The sequence below is a fragment of the Seriola aureovittata genome, chromosome 22, assembly GCF_021018895.1.
Source record: "Seriola aureovittata isolate HTS-2021-v1 ecotype China chromosome 22, ASM2101889v1, whole genome shotgun sequence".
NCBI classification, from domain to species: domain Eukaryota; kingdom Metazoa; phylum Chordata; class Actinopteri; order Carangiformes; family Carangidae; genus Seriola; species Seriola aureovittata.
In genome coordinates, this window is record NC_079385.1 from 10,665,676 (window position 1) to 10,686,900 (window position 21,225).

General features: G+C 43.1%; 1 protein-coding gene across 17 annotated transcripts in view; it reads left to right on the plus strand.

Annotated features, from left to right (window-relative positions):
* Positions 1-1,131: 1,131 nt before the first annotated feature.
* The window catches only part of grm8a (glutamate receptor, metabotropic 8a), a 340,337-nt gene continuing 320,243 nt past the window's right edge, over positions 1,132-21,225 (plus strand). For 11 of the 17 annotated variants that reach the window (XR_008826427.1, XR_008826437.1, XR_008826431.1 and 8 more), the window contains exons 1-2: positions 2,020-2,597; positions 7,276-8,103. Coding sequence is in view for 5 of the 17 variants with exons in the window: in XM_056367296.1 (XP_056223271.1) it covers positions 7,561-8,103 (543 nt within the window). In the remaining 12 variants the exon portion in view is untranslated. The other 6 variants (XM_056367298.1, XM_056367299.1, XR_008826432.1 and 3 more) reach the window with 5 other exon arrangements.

The window sequence follows — 21,225 nt, forward strand, 5'->3', positions numbered from 1 at the left end:
GTTTTTTTTTTTTTTTTTACCCTCAGATATGAGTCACATACTTCCATCAGTCATGTTTGTTTACTGCACTTGCAGGGAGGAGATTTCATTTGCCTTCACAGGAACTGCTTCTTTAGACTTTTACATTTTCAGTCATATTCTCCCTTTTTTTTTTTTTTTTTTGAGCTTTCTGAGTTGGCTTCCGACATAATTTCCTGTGGTTGCAATACGTCTCAAAGAGTGATAACAAGGATTTATGCGGGTGATGTCAGTGCACATTGACCTGCATATAGTGAAAGGAATCAACGCAGGATATCTTTTGGTAGTATAGTAAAGTGTGAATTCACCTTAAACCTGATCCACTTACTATCTTTTTTACTTCCATTCTCAAATGGATGTTTGATTTTTAAAAGACGCAGGCATTTACCAGGCAGGAAGGGTCTGTCAAAAGATGGTTGCATCATGGGAAATGTGGGATCTAACAGTTTGGGGGCTTAAAAAGTCCAGATACCTTGTCCTCTGCTCCTTCAGTTTTAAACATTGTTTTTCTAACCTGTCTCTCCCCCAGCTTTGCAGCACTAAATTCCTAGCGTCTTTGTTAGAGTGCTTTTTCAAGGAAGAAGGAAACCTCTTGAGAGATGGTGCTAACTTCAAGGGAACCGAATATTCTAAGGAAATCAAGCTTTATCTTACTTGAGTCTTTAGACCCTTAAGGACCCTTGATGCTCCCTGGTCCACACATTGGAAACCAGTGCAGCAATAGTCTTTCAGGCTGTTGTAGTCTCAGACATACTAAACAGCTTTAGATATACTCCGATCTCCACTTTACATCAATAGAAGAAATACTCAGGTCCTTTACTCAAGCAAAGGAGCAACAATGTCACGACACTCCACTACAAGGAAAAGTCCTGCAGTGAAAAAGTATAGTCTCATAAACAAAATAAAAGTATCAATGTAACAGTAGATGATGCAGAAAAATGTGTCCTCACTGTTTTAACTTACTATTAGATATTACATCATTACTGTTGTAGGTGGAGTTCATTTTAACCCACTTTATATATAGTTCATTACAATAAGGCATTATGTTTTATAAACTGACCATATGTAAAAATTGTAACTAAGTAACTAGTATATTAGTATTAGTATAAAGTACCATGAAATAAAAGAATAGTGAAGTAAAATATCTTCAAGTGGACTTCATTGCAGTAGCCTAAGGGTGCTACATTACACATTCCTATAGTCGACTGCATCCTGTGCTCTCCTGCTTTCTCTGTTGCAAACACACGACTTGTGCCGCCAAGTGGCGCCATTGCACCGCGTCCCTCCGCCGTCGCCCTCAGCCGCAGCGGCGAAATCACAAATTGGACATGTTGCGCATATCTTTCCACATTGCCACATAAGAGAACACCCGGGTCTGTTTCGATTGCCTGGTTTCTCACTCCACACAGCTTATCAAATTGTTATTACACAGCAGATGGGATGCGCTTCATTTATTTAATTCCATTCACCAAAAAAAAAAAAAAAAAAAAAAAAAAAGCCACGGCGCTTAGGTTTTACAAGGGTGGGGGCAGTAAAAATGGATTGAAGTTCAGGCAATTAAGAGTCTGGCGGAACGCCTGTGTGAGCATATTTTGATGACTTATTAATGTGCGCAGATAACCAAAGCCCTCTATTGTGGAAACTATCGATCCGATTGATTAGTAATAAACTTGATTGAACGTGTGGACAGTGGCAGACAGACAGTGGTGCAATTAGACGATGATTTGGTGAGGGCGGGTAGAAGCAGATGTCTGAAATACATATGTTTCAGGTGGAGTGGGTTCCGTGCCTCAGTTGAGCTGCGGGAAGTCGTGCGCTGTCCCTTTCAGCACCGACGACCGGAGGAGCTGGAAAAGGAGTGAGGGCGCGCGCGTCCGTGCTGTGCTGGAGTAACGGCCGCGAGCGGACTTCTTCTTCTTCTTCTTTTGCGCGGGCAGGCTTCATACGCAAAGTGCGGGAAGCTGAGAGATGACTATGGATAAAAATCAGGTGGGTTATACCAACATTATTGATCATGACTGACAAGAGTCCGCGCGTGATGGATTCCTCTGCTCTCTCTCTCCCTCTCTCTCTCTCCCCCTCTCTCTCTCGCTCTCTCCCTCCCTGTACCGGAGACTCATTCTTGGGTATCCACTTCATTACGGGCAGCCTCCCTCTATTGTCTCCTTAAACAAATGCGGGGTTAAAATTTTTTTTTTTTGCTTTACTACCACTGAAACCCGCTCTGCTTCTCACGACGGATCACTTTTCAAATATCGACAACATACATCCTTTTTTTTTCCTTCTTCTTCTTCATCTTCTTCTCCTCTCTCCGGCTTGTGGATGGTCTAATATTCCTTAAATAATTTTTTGCTTTTGTGGAGGAAAAAAAACAAACAAAAAAACAACAACACACATCTCACCACTCCAGGAGGACTGGTGTTATTTTAGGGTGGGGGATGTGAAAAAAAAAAAAAAACTGCTGAGCTCCGCAAGGAAGTTGCTTGAGGCGGACAGGGACCCCGAGGAGTCCGCGGAGGAGGCTGGAGACGGGAGCTTCTCACCCCTCACACTCTGTCGGATGAATTTGATTTGCTGAGGTATCTCATATAGGCTCCCATCATTTCCCACCCCCCACCCCCCATACCAACTGAATGCTGTTGCACTGTTGTTGTTTTTCCTCTCACATTCCTCTAGTGATGGCTTCTGAGCAGTCTCTTTCATTTATTGTCTCAGTTTGTCTTGCTGCCTATTTCTTGTGGGATTTTATTGATTTTTACCAATAATTTTTTGTTTTTCATTCCACATGGATTCTGTGCAGTAGAAGGTAGGTGAGCAAACGTCTTAACCGGCACATGGAAAGAGCTGTGTTTCCTATAACTCAGCATCGCCTGGGTACTGTAGACTGGAGTATTTTTTTTTAAAAAACAAGGAGACATGAGAAAACAGGCTCCATAATTTGCCCTCCCTACAGATATCATTGCACTGGTGCTCCTCTGCTCTTACTGTGGATGGCACTGTCTTAATTAGGGTGCAATCAGAATACCACCACTGCCTGTACAGAGAGAAGCCTATAGGGCTGCATAATGAGCATACACCCTGAGACTTTGATCTCACATAGTCTTATTTCTGAACCTGTGGGCTGTGTTTCATCTCCAGACACATGACTTCATCACGTCAGTGGCATGTATTTTGAAACTGATCTCTGTCTCTTAGCAATGTAAAGCTGGGATTTCGTGCGTTTATCCATGTATGGAAGCTGTCGAAGAGGTGTCTTCACTTGTAGATAGCATCAATGGGAAACGTCAAATGTGTTGGCAGATGAGTCTAAAAGAGAGAAAATGCATTTTTGCATGCATTTATTTCATTTGCAGTGTGGGTAAGCCCAACACACAGAGCTCTGTGTGTGTGCATGTGTGTGTGTGCGTGTGTGTGTGTGTGTGGGGGGGGGGTGGGGGGTGGAGGGTGTATTGAGGCAAGATCACCATTTGAGTGCGTCTTTGGACCACGATCTTGTAAAATCGTGAAAAAAAAAAAGATGCCTGAACATGTGACAGATGGTTGGGATTGGAGCAAAGGGGTGGGGGGGTATCAGGTTGAGAAAAAAAAAACAAAAAAAAAACAGAAGACCAAAGAGGTGGCAGAGAGATCGACCGCAATTGTTAAGCGAGAGACTCGGAGAAACACCTACTTAGAGGGAGGGAGAGAATGAGGAGGCAAGGATGGGGAGAGGACAGGGCAGCAGAAAAGCTATCACTTTCTGAAAAGAGCAGCACACTCCCCTGAGGGATGAGGAGGCCCTGCAGAAGGTGATGTGACCGGGGGGGGGTATGATGGTAGTAGAGGAGCAGAGGATGGTGGTAGAAGTGAGGAAGAGGAGAATGAGGAAGGGAGAAAAGCGGAGGGGAGGCCACGTGTGGAGCAGGGAGGGAGGCAAGAGGAGTCAAGGGGGGATAAACGTGAAAATAGCAGGAAGGAAGGAAGGAAGGAAGGGGAGGAAAAGAGACGAGGTAAGAGCAGTGTTGGACACGGAGCGGGCAACCCTGACATAGGGAAGCAGCCGTGGGTGTAAATTAAAGAGAGTGATGATCTAGCCGCAGCCTCTCGGGGTTCAACCCTCTTCATCTGTAAGCCACTAACCCATCACAGCAGAGGAAACCTCCTTCTCCGGGATGTCTGCTGCCTCCTTTTAGGCTGCCACACGGGAGCACAAATCTTGTTTCTGAGCCTTTGTAAAGCATCATAAAGTACAGAGACTCTCACAGGAGCCTAGGGCTTCAGTTAAGGTTGAAAGATAAATAGCTATTAAGTTATTAAGGATATAGTATACAGATCAGATTGTGACTGATAAAAGAACGTGCAGACAAGGATGTCGCTGGTTTCCGCCTCCTTGGAAATGTGATAATTCTCAATGAGCGCTAGCGTAAATGAGACATGAAACTTCTAATAACCTCAGGGCCTCAGTTCAGTCGCGGGCGTTCACACACATCGCCCGGATCTGATCTTTTGCCACCCCCCTGTTTTGAGACGCTCACGTGCTCAAGCTACATCTTGAGAGAATGATTTGAAATCACGGGGGCGTGCACCCCCATGATTAAAGATGTCCATTAGGTTAGCTTTAGTCCGTGTGGCGGCTTCTGTGTTTGAGGAAGATCCAATTTCTTCCAAATGCTACGAGCTGAAAGAAAAAGATGAAATGAGCAGCAGAAGTCAGGGGAGATGATCAACACAAACAGTGTGAGAGCTATATTGGATCCTAGTAGTCTGTTGTCAGAAGCAGATATTAATTGCAGTTGAATAATTGGGTGTAGTAAGGCTTAATAACAGGGACCTCGAGCCTCCGTTGAACCCCCTTCCTGTGCCTGAGCCAAGTGGAGCCTGGATCCAAGGAAAAAGTGTTGAATAAACAATATCGCGGCCAGAAGAATATATGGTGTTAGCAGATGAATCAGAGCTGGCTAACCTATATAAAGCAGGGTTTTTAATCATAGCGGGGGCTTGGCTGACTGTGTATGAGTGGCTTTGACCTAATTCCATTTAGAGTGGAGAGAAACTGATGAATTAATTGGGACAGAATCGAATTATAAATGGATTCATCGAGAGCGTGTCTCACGCTGTGATGAGATCTGAGCCCCAAACCTGTTAGGGGGGCCCTTGTGGGTGAAATGAGGCAGGGAAGTTGAAGTTGGGTGAATCATGCTTATTAAATAGAAATAGATAGATGCAGTTGAAGGTTACGGATAGGCTCTCATGCAGCATGATATACAGGTAGGCAGGACTGGGTTAACCTGCTAGGTGCCCCCCCCCCCCCCCCCAAGGGAACAACAAGCTGGGGGCCTCTAGTGAAACTGTCTTGCTACAAGATCAAGATCAGATGATAATGCAGGTGCTGCCTTAAGGCTCTTATCATTAGAGTTTATAATGTGCTTTAGCGATGCATGCAGAATTATAAAAAAAAAAAAAAAAAACATATTTTAATGACTTATATTACCACAAACTAATTGTTACAAGATGGAGCTGGAATTTTTAGAGGCCCCTGAGGGTCTTAGAGCCTTCGGCCAGTTTCCTGCTTTTCCTGGCCTTGAACACAGCCTACGTTCATCGACACGCACAACACATCACACATGTTAATGTTTACAGTTGAACATTAGCATGTCTTTGGGATTGACGTGCACATATCTTCTCATGTGCGCCTGATGTTTTTTTCGTAGAGGAATAGAATACACGGGTTAGGTGAGTAGTTGGTTTGAGCTTTGCAAATGATTCTCTAAGGGAACATAAGCAATTTAATGAGCTACAAGGCTAATTAATAGGCTAAACTGTGTGAAATAGGCCATCTTAGTAGCTAGGCACGTGTGTATTGAGGTAAGCAGGATACCTGTGATAATAGGACAATGTAATGAAATAAATGTCAGCCAAACAGCCTTGAATGCACTGAATGGCGCAGGATTCAATGCAACATCTTGTATAAGTCTCCATTCAAATTTAATTTCTATGAGCCTTTACATCTTTACTGAGGAGCTGGGAGCGAGGAGCTACATATCCCTTGCTAGCTATATAATGAATGCTTCTCAACTACAGATGTACAGGGACAATGCGAAAGGAAAAACAACAATTAACCCACCTTTAAATACTTATAGTGATGAAAATCTGAAACAGGTCGCTTCCTCGCTCTAAACAGTCACCATGCGGAAAAAATAAAATCACATTTTGGATCACGGGAGGCAAATGAGAAAATAAATCCCCAGGGCCTCAGCTAATGAAAGCACATTATCACTTCTATCATGTGGGAACCGACCAGTTTGTCACAACCAATTTTTCAGATCAGGTCCAAACTAAGTTATAGCACTTTTCGAGGATGTGGCTGCTCAGTGGGTAGAGCATGGGGTGATTACTGCCAGGGATGGGGGTGTGTGTGTGTGTGTGTGGGGGGGGGGGGGGGGGGTGTGGATGTGGATGTGCAGCCTTACCTGCAGTGGGTGGAAGCAGAAATGGCACATCAACAATTAATATCATTAATGTGAACAAATCAGCATTCAACATGAAATCCACCTGTTGTGAGGCCCTGTGTGTGTGTGTGTGTGTGTGTGCGTGCACGTGTACGTGCGTGTGTGTGTGTGGAGCTGGGGTGTATTGGATGTAATGTGTTCATTTAGCTGTAGCAGAAACAGCAGGTGTTTGAATGATGCAACACACTTGCTCCAAGGCAGCGCTCTCTGTCTTTTCACCGCTGCCTCTGTTTCTCTCGCACGGTCTCTCTCGGTTTCTCTCTCTGTCTCGCCTCCCTCTCCTCGTCTTACCCGTCTCTCTCTGCCCCCCCCCCCGTTCATCTCTCCCTCATTCTCCCTCGTCTCCGCTGCAGCAGCTAGTCCGCACCTTGGTGCGAATAGCCCGAGGACCTCGCCAAGGTTCTCTGCTGTCATTTCAACAGCTGTTCCACTCATCGATAGGCCAAGAGATGAGGTGTGCGTCAGTGTGTGTTTGTGTGTGTGTAGAGGTGGCTCCAAACTGACGCACTTTGGGTCTTCAATTATGGAAAGGCAGAGCAAATGTTGACAGGTCTCCTGTGAACGACTAAGCCCATGTGAGTGTGTGCAGGCGAACGAGCATGTGTGTATTTTTGTGAGTTTTTTTTTTTTTGTTGCTATGCTTGACTGCATTTTTTCCTTGCCCAAGGGGGGTTTACACAAGTTTGTCAGGTGGACTGTACATCCCCGCTGCAGCTTGATGTTCAAATCACACTGGTACTTAGACATCCTCTCTGTCTCTCCTCAACAGGCTCTGCTGAAGATGTGACTTGTGGATTAGGAGCTCTACTCCCGAACTAGATTTCTCCAGCATCGGCGCCACATTTCCCGCCCTGCCACTCTTTTTCTCTCGCTGTCTCTTCTGGATTATGATTCGCTCATGGGGCTCGGCTAGCTCCACGCCTGGGGTCCGTAACCCCTCCCTTTTTGACGAATAGGAAGGCCCTACTCTTTAACATTCCTGAAAACACACCCTCAGTTTTGGAATACCTTTCTCCAAGAACACCTTTGCCCTAGTCCGTCTGATTTGCCGATCATGGAAGCGCAGTGGAACCCGACTTCCTACCCACAGTCTCCCTCCGTCATCTTCCTGCTCGTGGCTACTTCCTACACTTGGCTCCTTCCCGTCGCCTCCCCTCAGCGAATCCCCACAGACCCCCAGGCGGCGCCAGAGTACGCCCACTCCATCCGACTAGACGGGGACATCATCCTCGGAGGATTATTTCCCGTCCACTCCCGTGGAGACCGTGGCACGCCCTGCGGGGAGCTGAAAAAGGAGAAGGGCATCCATCGTTTGGAGGCCATGATGTTCGCCATCGACCTGATCAACAAGGATCCCGAGCTGCTGCCCAACATCACGCTGGGGGCCCGGATCTTGGATACCTGCTCCAGGGACACATACGCTCTGGAGCAGTCCCTGACCTTTGTGCAGGCCTTGATCGAGAGGGACGGCTCTGACGTTCGCTGTGCTAATGGAGACCCTCCCATCTTCACCAAGCCGGATAAAATCGTAGGCGTGATTGGAGCCGCGGCCAGCTCCGTGTCCATCATGGTGGCCAACATCCTGCGGCTGTTTAAGGTAAGATCCGACTCCTCTCCTCTGCTCTCCTTGGCAACACTCTCGTCCTCCTGAATGATGGGCACACGGCAGGCACTTTCGCATCCTTTCCCTCACTCATCATCACTGGCGAGATAAAGTTCAGTGATGACAACCAATTAAAATGTCGTCAGCCTTCCTGGAGCAGCAGCGCCACCTCTTCCTTTTTACCGATCAGGAGGGAAAGAGAGATATTATTTTTCTAGCCTGTACATTTACTGTGTTCAGATGTGTATGTGTGAGTGTGTGAGTAGAGATGTGTCAAGATGTGTCAAGTGATGCTTGTAAGGAAGCGCTTTGTGTGCGTGCATGCGTGTGTTTGTTCGGCGCAGCTTAGATCCTTTTCCTGGCTTGTGGTCGAGCCAAATAAAAATGGCTGCCAAACACGGGTATCAATTACTGCTGAAATCTGTCCACGGCCACTTCATTCACTGCAGCATACGTTTGTTGTGTGTATGTGAGTGTGGGTGCTTGTGTTGCCCGATAGAACATCTCTTTGTGTTTGTGTGTTTTCTAGTACATGTGTGGGCCTAATTGAGCGTCCTTATGAGTGCTCATGTGTACGCAACACGCCAGTGTGTCTCCTCTTTGTGCCGCTCATGTACACGTCCTTGCAGCAGCTCTCATATGGAGTAATCGAGAACTCTTCGCTCTAAGTGTGTGTGTGTGTGTGTGTGTGTGTGTGTGTGTTTGTTTGTGTGGGTGCGCTCTTGTGCGTGTGTGTTGGCGTTGTCATCATTAGCTGACCAGAGCTGATAGATAGCTGGATGATTATGAAATATGAGTCCAGTGAAGACGCCCATGGCATTTCACATCAACATCTATCCCACGCTCTTTCACAGTGTGTGTGTGTGTGTGTGTGTGTGTGTGTGTGAGTGTGAGTGTCACCACACTTTTTGTGCCTGCCTTCTTTCAGGAAAATCCATACGGCACGTGTGCGCAAGACAATACGGGATGTGTGTTTGAGCGCACTTGTTAACAACCGGCTCGTGCTTAGAATGGAAGATTTGCATATTTAAACAACAACAACAACAACAACAACAAGTAAACATGATTTATGCCAGGATCTGTCACATCAACAGCACTCGAACAGAGTGCCTCTCTGGCTGCGCTGCTTCGCTCTCATTTGCCTAATACGATTTAGTGCATTGTACGTGTCTGTGTACACGTGTGTGTTGTATGTCATAGTGGGAGTGAATCTTGTGTGTGTCCAGCGATATATATATATATATATATATATATATATAACTATAACAGTATATTTGGGTAAGTGTGCCAGGAATTGTTTGTGTGTGTGTGTGTGTGGGAGAGTCTTGAGTATTTAGTGAACATATCCGTGTGTGTGTGTGTGTGTGTGATGATATCAACCAGAGGCCTGTAGCGATGGTGTTATATGACACAAGACTGTATCTTTCTCTGCATGGTTTAACATGAATAATGCAGCATGCATCACAGTCTGAAAATAGCATGGAGGACACACACACACACACACACACACACACACATACACACACACACACACACACACACACACACACACATACATGCACATGCGGCAATAAACATATGTCTTTTTTAAATGGGCTAATCTGACAGTGCCAGTCACAGCTAGTCGCCCACTCAACACAAGGGGCTCAGAAAGCAAATACAGCAGCGAGAGAGAGGGAGTGTGTGTGTGTGTGTCTGTCTTTTAATCTAGCAGCAGACAAAAGAGATTCAAACAACAGATTGTGCAAAAAATTCCACATCCAAATCCTCAAGAAAACAACCGCTTTTTTCTTTTTCTTTTTTCTTTTCCCCCACCATGCTCAGTCACAGAAGGAGCAGTGTGCCGGTAATCACAGCTGAGAGAAATCACGTCGAACAAAAGTTGTTGGTGTTTCTTTTGTTTGGTTCCCTCTTTTGAAGATTATCTTTACAGCGTTTCTGCCCTGAGGAGCGATACAGAGTCGGGAGAGGGGACGACATAAGATATAAGATGGAACTTTGTTAATCCTCGTGGGGGAACCAGGCCGTCGCCGCGGCGTGTCCCACAGGAAGTTCCCTCGGAATTTAGCATACAAAAAGAGCAGAGCAAATTTGGGGGTTATTTAAACACGCTGAGCTGACAATTTCAACATCTTATTTTCTTAGTTTTGGCCACCATTACTATCACTTATGATAACAGTGAAATCAATCAAAGTAATTGCCGAGATCTGGGAACTACATGGCAAGAAAATGAGGAGTCATACAGTTATGGCAGATTATCTAAACCAGTGGTGCCTAACCCCCGGAGTCAGGATCCCCAAAAGGGGTCGCAGGATATATCTGAGAGGTTGAGAGATGATTAACATGCCTTTAAAAATGATTCAAATGTATGAGGGGGGAAAGAATCAGTGAAGTGGTGATAAGGGGTTTCAAGGGATCACACGCTGAAGACGCTGTGAACCTTTGATATAAAGTACTTTACTCAGTGGTAAAAACCGAATGAGAGAACGCCTAAAATGTTGGTAATAATTCCTCATTTGCACAAGAAAACTGTGTATATGACAAGAGTGTGGTGTAGGCCAAATTCACCCAGGAAGCTGTTCTGTTAACTGTGATGGATTGCTTTTGCTTTCATGGCGATCTGACTTTGTGTTTCTTGCGTAGTCGCCCTTCGCGATGTTACCGGGTTTCCTAAATCCCGGCAACAAATTCGATTCAGATAGAACTGAGGGTGAAAACGACAACAGCGAGACTCAAGTCTTATCGTCATAAACACAGCTCTCCTTTAAATAGTCATGATTGCAGCTGTGAAACAGCAGCTGTGCTTGGGTCTAATGAGTTCGTAGTCGGGCTCATTCACGGCTCCGTTTTTGTTTTCAGTCTGCATTGTTTTTTGGATCTGTGTGGAATTGAATAAATGAGGATACTCTTGATTCGTATGATGGAGACAAGACAGCTGTTGCTCTGGGGTTCCACAAGTTGAAAGCCAGAAACATCTTATCCATCACTAACCTGCACTTGCTTTTGTTTTTGTTTTTTCACTCATCTTTTGTCTTTATTTTCTGGGTAACAACTCTGCCTCAGAAACTAACTGCTTCATCCTTGGATATTGATCGTGTATGTGCATGATTGGTAATTACAGCGGCACTATGGATCGGTGAACCCCTGAGGATTTTGGTCACGTCTAAAACCACCTTGAGGCGAACCTTGGTTACAGCTTACAGAGGATTCCCCGGCATTTGTAATGGAAAACCTAATAACACACATAAAGACCAAAAACTGCAGTTAAACACTCAGTATCAGTTATGGATACTTTGACAAGTTGGGCTTTAAGGTGATAGCTGTCTTCACATCAACACTATCACTAATGGACTCTGTGTGTGTGTGGGTGGCTTTGTCTGCTCCATTACCGGGAAGTCCTCGCTATCTTACAATGAAGTGAAAGGCGCCTTTCACTCAGTGACACTCGCACGCTGCGTGACGGAAGCCGAAAATGAAATTCAATTCATAAATTGATAAGTGGTGGCTGTCCCCTGGTGAGTGCAAATGGAAAGACTCTGCCTCAGGGAATTTAGGAAACACTGCTATTATACATACACACACAGACTGAGGTCTCTACCCTTCATTCAATCAGCGTCAGTTCCACTTGATTCCGCTTGAGGCTTTCAAAGACACACACACACAGTCTCTTGTTTCCTTTGAGGAGACAATTTATTATTATCTGTCTCTCTGTTGGTGTTTTTTTTTTTTTCTTCATGAAGTTGTGTTTCACGGCCAAGGTCAGATGTAGAAGGCTTTCCCACGCTCTCCCATCCTCCCTCACATGTCCAGCTGTGCATGAGAAGTGTGTGTGTGTGTGTGCTACCACTGAAGCTTTTGCATCTCAGTAAAGTATGTTTTACATATGCACATGTGCACATCCATATGTCCACATATGTATTAGGAAGACAAGCGGCGGACGATTCCTTCCAATTGCGTCCATAATTCAGCTGCAGCCTCCTGTCCTCTCTCCGCACTGTCTGGGGAATTAACTGCTGCACTGTGTGATATCGCTGATATATTCATCTGCTTGTGTATTACCACAAGCCATGATTGCTTTTCCTGAGCACTACTGTCTCCGTTGTTCCGAGGTGGATTCCTGCACCATACATTTGCGTGACGTGCGCCTCCCTGCTCACAGGAGGCTCGGAGAATCCACAGTTTATACACGTATGAAAAATCCTTTTTTTATGTGCATCCTTATGTGTCCAAACACAGGCACGTGCAAATGAATTCACACACTTTCTGCTGCTCAGGCAAATCAACCCCTCAAATTCAAACCCCTTGGAACGTACAGCAGGCTCTGGCTTTGTTGTGCACTTAAAAGCCATACAAAAACAATCTCCTTTTCAGGCACAGCAACACCCTCTGAATTACAAATCAATTTGGCGTTCAGCTTCACGAGGATGACAACAGCTGCATTAAAATGTAATTAAGGGGGAAACGTGGTAATTTCATTCAGATGCCGATTCAGACGCAATTCCCGACGGATTTGCTATTCTTCTCAAGGTCAGGCAGGAGTTTGGCCTACAATCTTGTCCTAATCCCGCGGCGTGTTTGATAAAACTGTGACAGGAAAGACAGCGGAGACTGGGAAGGAGTGTGAAGGAGACTTTACAAGAAGAGAGAGAGGACAGAAAGAGGCAATGAGACGGAGCAAGAGAGGAAGGGTTTAATGGGAGACAGGCAGAAATACAGACTAAAGGACAAAGAAGGGAAAAAGACAGTTGGATGAAAACACAAGAGGAAGATAAAAACGAGAAAGGAACAAGCAGGAGAGACCGCGGCATCCTCTCAAGTGTAATGATGTGGTGTTGATTTCCTTCATGGAGGCATTATGCATTAAGAGGGTGATGATAATGAAGCCAGAGAGCACACTGAACAGCGAGCAGGAAAACTCATTAGGACATGAGTGGGTCTTCGTTTTGGCGCCAACTCGACTCGTGCGCGTGAACGCTCCTGGGTGGCGTTTGTGTCTTTCGGCACGCACGTGTGTTCCCTCCCAATCATCTGCAACGGGGAGGGGGGGGGGCCTCACGATCGGTCGCTACAGATGGGCAGGACACGATCATCCAACCTCTACTAACGAAGGCAGACTTAATGAGCAAATGGTTAATGAAGGGAGACTTAATTGTCCTTCTGAAATTATTTATTGCTTTCATTTGTTAAGTGTTGCCTGGAGATGATTCGCTCCTAAGGGCCATATGTAATGTGTGAGACTAAATTAGATTTGTTAGTGCAAATCCTTTGACCTGGCTTTGAAGATGACAAACAGGAAAGTTGATTGAACAGTTTTTTTTTTTTTTTCAGGTGTAAATGTGCTTGAAAACATGTCAATGCAAAGTGAAGATGAAACCCTTCCTTATACAGGCCAATGTGATTGTATTTATGTGCCATATATGCAGAGATGGCAGCCATAATAACAATAACATGACAATATACAGAAGTGGAATGACAATATAAAGTGAAAGCTGATAGTTAGCAGATACTGCAATGGATCAGTGAGTGTGTTAATCATTTTATTTTATTAAAAAGAGGAAAAATTTCATTAAAAAAAAAACATATGTACATACACCTAGAGTAACTGATGAGATAGGAAGGTAATTTAAAGTTTAATCAAGATCTCTGATGAGAAACAACAAATCGTTAGAAATGCGTTTAATGAAAACTGCTGACTGGGTTAATGTGTAGATTTATTTGTGTCCACTTGACCATGAATGTGTGTGCACTTGGTAGAAAGGGTTGCCTTTAAAAGCATTAATTGAACGTATGTGTGTGCGTGTGCGAGAGAGAGAGAGATGGAAAGAGTAAACGAGACACTGTCTGTGAGTATTATCTGTGTGTGTGTGTGTGTGTGTGTGTGTGTGTGTGTGTGTGTGAGAGAGAGAGAGAGAGAGAGAGAGAGAACCAGTGTATAGAGTGCATTAAAGTGGAATGAGATTCTATCTCTCCCCTGCCTTTCATCAGGGTTGTGGCTGAATAGAGTCCCAGATAAGGGACAAGTGACGGTTTCACACATCACAGCTGGACAAGAGGAGAAAAAAAAAGAAGAAAAAAAAGAAAATTTAACTTGTCGTAACATTAATGACAGCTCTGTCACATTTGTGTTATGTTATACTTTACAGAGCTTTCTCACAGTGGGCATTTGGGCTTGTCGCGCACAGGTGTTACTAATAATATTAAAGTGAAATGAAACCAACATTAACGTGGTTAGTTACACCTGTGCTTTCACCGTTATGCTGTGACTGCTGTGAGAAAGGCCTCGCTCACCTCTCTCTGGTAATATTTCCTCTGCTTTGATCCACCCTGACTCTTAAGGAGGCGGTTTTCAACCCTCGCAACAGCACCTCGGGATCAACTCCATTTCTTATTTTGCATCTTCAGGAGGTCGGAGTATTCCCGCGCACCAAACACGCATGGTTTTGGTGTGAAAGGGGATTTGGGGTTTTCTGTGAGTCGCCAGTGCTTACTGCCAAGCCGACATTGATGGCAGTTGCGGTGTGCCCGGAAGCTAAGCCAGTGAGTCAGCATGCACAGTACCAGGACCCTGGCACTCCCTCTTGGAACACACTCATTATTAGTACTATTGGTCACACCCCTGTTTGAGAAGACAGAACATCCACTGTGAAAAAGAGGTATTGGCTACAGCAGAAACAGCACAGAAAGTACACAATTATTGACTGGAAAACGATATATTGGTTCATAATTTTAGCCATCTGTGTTTGCCTGTATGTAGTATTATTGAAGCTACAATTGCATGTCCATTAAGGACTCCATAACCACGCAAACAGTGCGCCTAGTTCCATGAAAGGATGCCGTGGTTCAAACGCTTGCGTGAAACCCAACTCGCGATTCCAACATGAATTTCTGTTGTAACTTTGGCTCCCTGATGAAGTGTTTTCAGCACGCATGATTTCACCACTTGCTCTGGAAGACAGTGGATCTGCATTGGAATGATGCAGCAGTAATGGATTCTCTCATTTGAAATAAATGAACTCGACAAGGAGAGAAAATGAGACGAGGAGGGAGGACTCGAACAGTGCAAAGTGTTTTCTAGGAGTGAGGAGCTTCATTCCAAAATGAGATATTGGCTTACTTTGAAATGTAAACTTGATGCCCGGTCACAGTAAATGGTTGCAGTCATGTAAACAAAACTGATTCCAAATTACTATTTGGTTATATTTGACTATGACTATGTAAAGGAAAGTGAGCTGTGACAGGGGTAAGCCAGGACTCCCTCTCTATGCAGGATGGTCATTAGTCTAATTCTAATAAAAAGGTTTCATCCATTTTTTTTGTCACATTTATTTATATACAGTCATATTTATCTATTTTGTTGTGGTTCATTGAGTTTCCTCAAATAAACAACAGCACCCATCACCTTTACAGATGAAGTCAATGTTTCCAGTTTGGGTGGTGTTTCTTTAAAGGATTAAAAAATGATTTCGGCAGGTTGTTATAATTTGGGCTTCTATTTGTACCATTAGGATGGTTTCCTCCTATGAAATCTCGGGGCTGTTTTCCAGAGGTTTTCAAAGGGAGACTCGCAGGGGAGGCGCAGGGGGATGAACATGAGGCAAAGCTACTGTGTGAAAGGAAAGTGAAAGGCACAGGCAGGTGTTCTTAAAAACAACTGTAGGTTGGTTATTAGAGTTTGTCTGGCTTATCAACACAGTCAGCAGCTGTGGCAGTGACTGGAGCACACGGCTCGAGGAGAAAACACTTAGCACCCAGTTGCCACAATGTGTGTCAAAAAACCTGAGTCATAACTCACTCAAATCTGAACTCACAGACATTATACACATATTTATAGATTCAGTGTGGCATACACTTTCTGAGGATATTATTATCACTCGGATGTCCATTGGGCATAAAACAGTCATAAACCCTCTTAGAAATCATAGATTTAACTCCAAAACTTGCCTGAGTATATTCAAGTTTTCAAGTTTTCTTTAATATAAAAATAATTCATTGATAGATGTGAGTACATCCAATTGTACAAAGCAAACAGGATATGCTAATAGTGAATACCTAATTTTCCAAAATGTAAACATCTACTGTGTAGGTTAAAAAACAAGTTGTAGCCCAAGTTTGTACCATTAAATCTATGGAAAAATAATTTGTTTCCCTTTAAAGTTCACACACAACACACATCTACTCACACAATTGCTATTATTAATCTTATGGATAACTAATAAACAAACTGGTTAGACAGACTATATTGAACATATAGGCCCCAAAGTACGACTTCAATGCAACAAAAGTGAATAGGCCTACACCTGTGATTTCCAAATAACACTAACTTGCATGAACAAGGTTATAAAATAGCCTGTGAACACCACAGCTTCCTCAATTTTGGCCTGGGTTGTTGTCTAATGCAACATGGCTCCACATGGTGAGGAATTGCCTGAACAAGTGAGAAACCAGATTGTGAGACTTTATGAAGATGGGAAACGGTACAAGAGCATCAGGAGGCTGCTGATCATAAGCCAAAAATGTAGCTGCAGTAGTGGTTAGATGGTACAAGAAGAGCCATACAACCAATAACAGAAGGTGCTGTGACCATCCTCGAACAATGGTGCACTGAAAAAAAAAAACACTCGGGTAAGTGCCTCTGACTTGGCAGGAGGATTATCTCTTGAAAATGGCACGAAACTGAAAGAATAAACTTTGCCAATGATCATGTAAAGAGAATTACTGGCAGCCCATATACTGGCAGCTCATATTTTGCTCAGATGAAACCAAAATAAATTTGTTTGGATCAGATGGTGGTCCAGCATGTTTGGCGTGGGCCTGGCCAGTACTATCACAGAGACCGCACAGTGCTGGTGGGAGCGTGTTGATGTGGGGCTGCATGAATGCAAAAAGTGTAGGGGAGATGACATTGATAGATGGCACTATGAGTGCATGTCTGTATACCCATCTCACTAATGAAGGGTGTGCAATCACAATGTGGACTAACTCTTACCTTGTAGCTGGGAAGCCGAGGAAGCTGTAGTTATTTTACAACCTTGTTCGTGCAATTACCCTTAATTGGAAATAGCAGGTGTAATCACTTACTGGGGTGATCACAGGTGTATTTACTCATTTTTGCAGTTAGTAGGCCTACTTCTGACCAACTGACTGACTGTTTTCAGTTATACAAAAAGCCTACACTTCAACTTAAAATGATTATAAGATGGTACAATGTTGGATCAAATAACATTTTAGTGATATTGTACAGGGTTATATAAAGTTTTGTAGTATTTATAGACTTCCCTCCTAAATGTAATTAAAAACGGGGCTAATTTTATGGGTGAGCTCTAGTCTCTGATTGGCTACTCAGTCAAATCAGACCGCACTGGATCGAGGCAGTTGTCCCGAATCTACTAGAGGTGACGAAGTGTTCAATGATAAACACCGTCATGCCCCCGCGGAAGTAAAATAAGACAAGTGTCTCACTAGAAAAACAAACTGTGAAGTGACTTTTGCAGCCTGTCAACAAACAACGAAAAGTTAATGTCATAATTTTAAGCGTCATGCCAGCGTAATAGTTGAGTAAGTTGCCCGCTAGCTAACTTTAGTTTTCCAGTATTTCTAATGTCAGCTAGCTTCACCGTAATTTTGGTAAAACCACTCACCTAGCTAGCAGCAATGGAGGTCTGTCGACAAACAAACGGGAGTGACAACAACGGCAAAAAGCACCGTTCTTCATTGCTGGATATTGGCTATTAAAAGTGTCATCGCCGGGAAAGAAACCAGAATGGACTTCGACGTCAAATAACGTGAGTTAAATACCTCCTCTGTCTGTCAGTCAATTGTTTGCAAGTTTCTTTTCTGGTGGTTAAATCAGTGGCTGTCTGCGTGTATTTAGCTCCTTGCTATGGCGTTACTGATATAAGGCGATATCATATATTGTTCTTTGTTTAACTGTCTGGACAATGGAACAGAATAATTTATGCAGTTTTGCATTTATTGTTTGGTCAGTCAACCGTTGTTGAACCTTGTTTTGTTTTTTGTTTTTATTTTGTAAAACTAGTTATTAGCTGTTACCAGTAGAATATATGCAGTAAATAAGAGGAGTGTGTAAGTCATGTATCTGATACATGCGTTGATACTTTTTTTTTATCTGAATACAAACCTTTAAATCTGTGAATGTTTTCTGTCTTATCTCTATTCAGTACTGAGCTGTGCCTGTTTGATTGTAGAGCTGAAACCAAAAATATACTCGCTTAAATATGCATCTTAAACATAAGGTTTTACTGCTTCTCTCTGTTTTATATAACTGTAAACTGAATATCTGTGTTTTTGGATTGCTGCTTGTACTCTCAGTAATTATGATTGCCATTTTCTGCAATTTCTTAAAGTTTCATAAACTAAATGATTAATCAAATCCTTTAAAAATGATCTGTATTAAAAAAAAAAAAAAAAAAAAAAGTCAAGTTGCATCCCTATATCAAAGTATGAACTTAGCTGTACTGTAGCTATATGTTTTTGTGTACTGAGAAAATACATCATACAATACAACTTGTTTCTCTTTTTTATGTGAACATGCATTTTGTCTTCTAATGCCTCATTTCCACATAGCTGTGCGTACATAAGCAAGTCAGCCAAAGTCCATTCAGTCCTAAGGGAACCTCTGTGATCTCTGATGTATTTAAGAAACTCCTTTTCTTTTTTCTTTTTTTTGGTCTGGGCCATATGCACTGTGAGCCACAGGGAGTTAGCTCAAAAACAAAATAGTTAACGAGCTATTTAGAATTAAAAATAGATTAGTTAAGATTGTATTTAACAGTTAATATGAATAATGTTATTTTACTAACACGGTTAACCTATAGTCTACATCACCTTATATCAATCATGTGGAATTATGATAACGAAACTCTGTGAAAATGAGGCATGAATATCCTAAAATTTACTAATGGTATGCAGTGTGGTTTGTTGTAGTACTAAAAATCTTACATTTTTTAATATTCTATTTCTCAGATGATTTGTCTGGCTTTTCTTCTGACCCTCACTCGTGCTAAACTGGGCGCTTAGTTTAAGAGATAATTTAACTGGCCCCTCTGGCCCCTGTTTTAGTTTAATTGGCCCAAAACCACCACTAGAAGTGCATGATGTCACCTGCAGCTGGTGAGAGCTGTGCATAGCTAACAGGGGTGTGGAGATCTGTTTATGTGCATGTTTCCTGTCATTCTTAGCTTATTTCATTTAGTTTGAACATTGGAGAATGACAGTGTGGACCGTCAGACCAGTCAGCATCTCTAAACACAAACTCATGATCATGTCATGAGTAAGGGGAGCGTGTCATATTTGCTCAGTGAGAGTGCTGTGTGTTACATCTGACAAAACTATTTGGGTCATCTTTCAGTCCTTTTAGAATAGCCTCAGCAGACGCACACACACATGGAACTGTGCAGCTATACAGGTGTGAAATTTGGCGGCAGCCTGAAAATTACTGTGGTAGCTGTTTGAAATGGGAAAACACAGATTCTGTTGAATCTGTTACCTCCAGCCCAAAGTGTATTGACATGCTGTTCTGTCTGCTGGATGTAAAAACCAGTTGCTCTTGTTGGTTGTTACAGCATCTGTTATGCCTAGAATAACAACAATCCGATCTGTGCTGGACGGCTGCTTCTTGATTTGCTCCTGCTATCATAAATGTTCTGATTGGTTGCTTGCTGGTGTTGCTGTAATCGCCCTGTGCAGATGCAACATGGTCTTATTACTTTGTATACCATAACCGACAGAATGAACACTCAGGTGATAAGTTTGGCACTGTGCTGTGGAGCTACATGGGTGGAGACAATGTTCATTTAATTTCAAACTGTTTCTTGCCTGCTAAGTAAGTTTTGCTTCCTCCGAAGGGAAATGCATTGAAATTTAATTACAATTCCCAATGTAAATCAAAAGTAAAGTGCAAAGTGTTAAAAATTGAATGGCCCATGATTCATAGATTATTCCTCAAGTCTGTCACTGGGGCGTAGACAGGAAGTTGACATGGAAGAAATACAGCATTTGAATACATTTTTAATAATTCGGAGTCAAAAAAAGACAGTAGGTCTGCCTTATCTTTCAGGCAGCATTTCCAATGTTGAGGCTGGTGAAGGCTTTGTGAAGTTACGAGAACACCCCAAATAGTTCAAAGATTCGGAAACATATTCCAATATACAGTATTTTTTAATAAATGTGAGTGAAAGCAGGATAGATAAGGAGAGACGATAAGGAGTTGGGGAGAAACACAGGGTGGAAGTGGCTTCATTTTTTAATAAGTGGCTGCTGGTGTAGAGCTAAAACTCTATGGATAACATCATGTGCATGTTTGATATGGAGCAATGAACATCAGCTAAGAATGCTTATGATGTTTGGCAATGAAAGTAGCAGATATAAAACAAGAAATGGAGAGAAAATTGTGTTCTTTGTTGTAATTTTCTTGCATCTTTCTCCTCTTTATTATTCAGATTCACTAGTGTCATTATTATGTTTGCTCTCATCCATGTTCGTTTTTCTTTTCTTTTTTCTTTTTTCCTCTGCTTCTTTTCCATCCATTAAAAGAGGAGGATGGGCACAGTAAAAGGTGACAGACAGAAAGAAGCGGGGCAGTAAAGGTGATAGATAAGAAGAGTGAAGGCAGTAAAATGGTAATTGTCAGAGGGAAATAGTTCAGTAGAAGAGAGGGGGAAGACTGGAGGGAAAAAGATGGGTTGCGGGAGTTGTTTTTACATCTTGCCCTGATGTTACATTAGATCAGAGAGAACAGGTGGGAAGAAGAAGGAAAAAACAGGTTAAGTGTTTGGCGTTTCCACATCCCTGCTCTCCCGCTCTTGGCATATCTCAATCTATCTTTCTTCTTCTTCTGCTGCTTCTTCCTCGTCTGTTTCCCATCTCCTGCAGCCTTTTCTGACCATGTTAATAGCAACACCGTATTATTTATGAAAGAAAGGCGAGAAGACATGGAAAGAACATTAGCAGAAAGCCACTGTCTTCGTGCAAAAAACAATATCTGTGAGGGGACATTGACATGAAACATGCACGCTTGTGCATGCGTGTGTTTAAAATAGATGTCCTCCTTTGGAGATTTATATAGGACATGACATATGCTGGATTTGACAGTCTCTT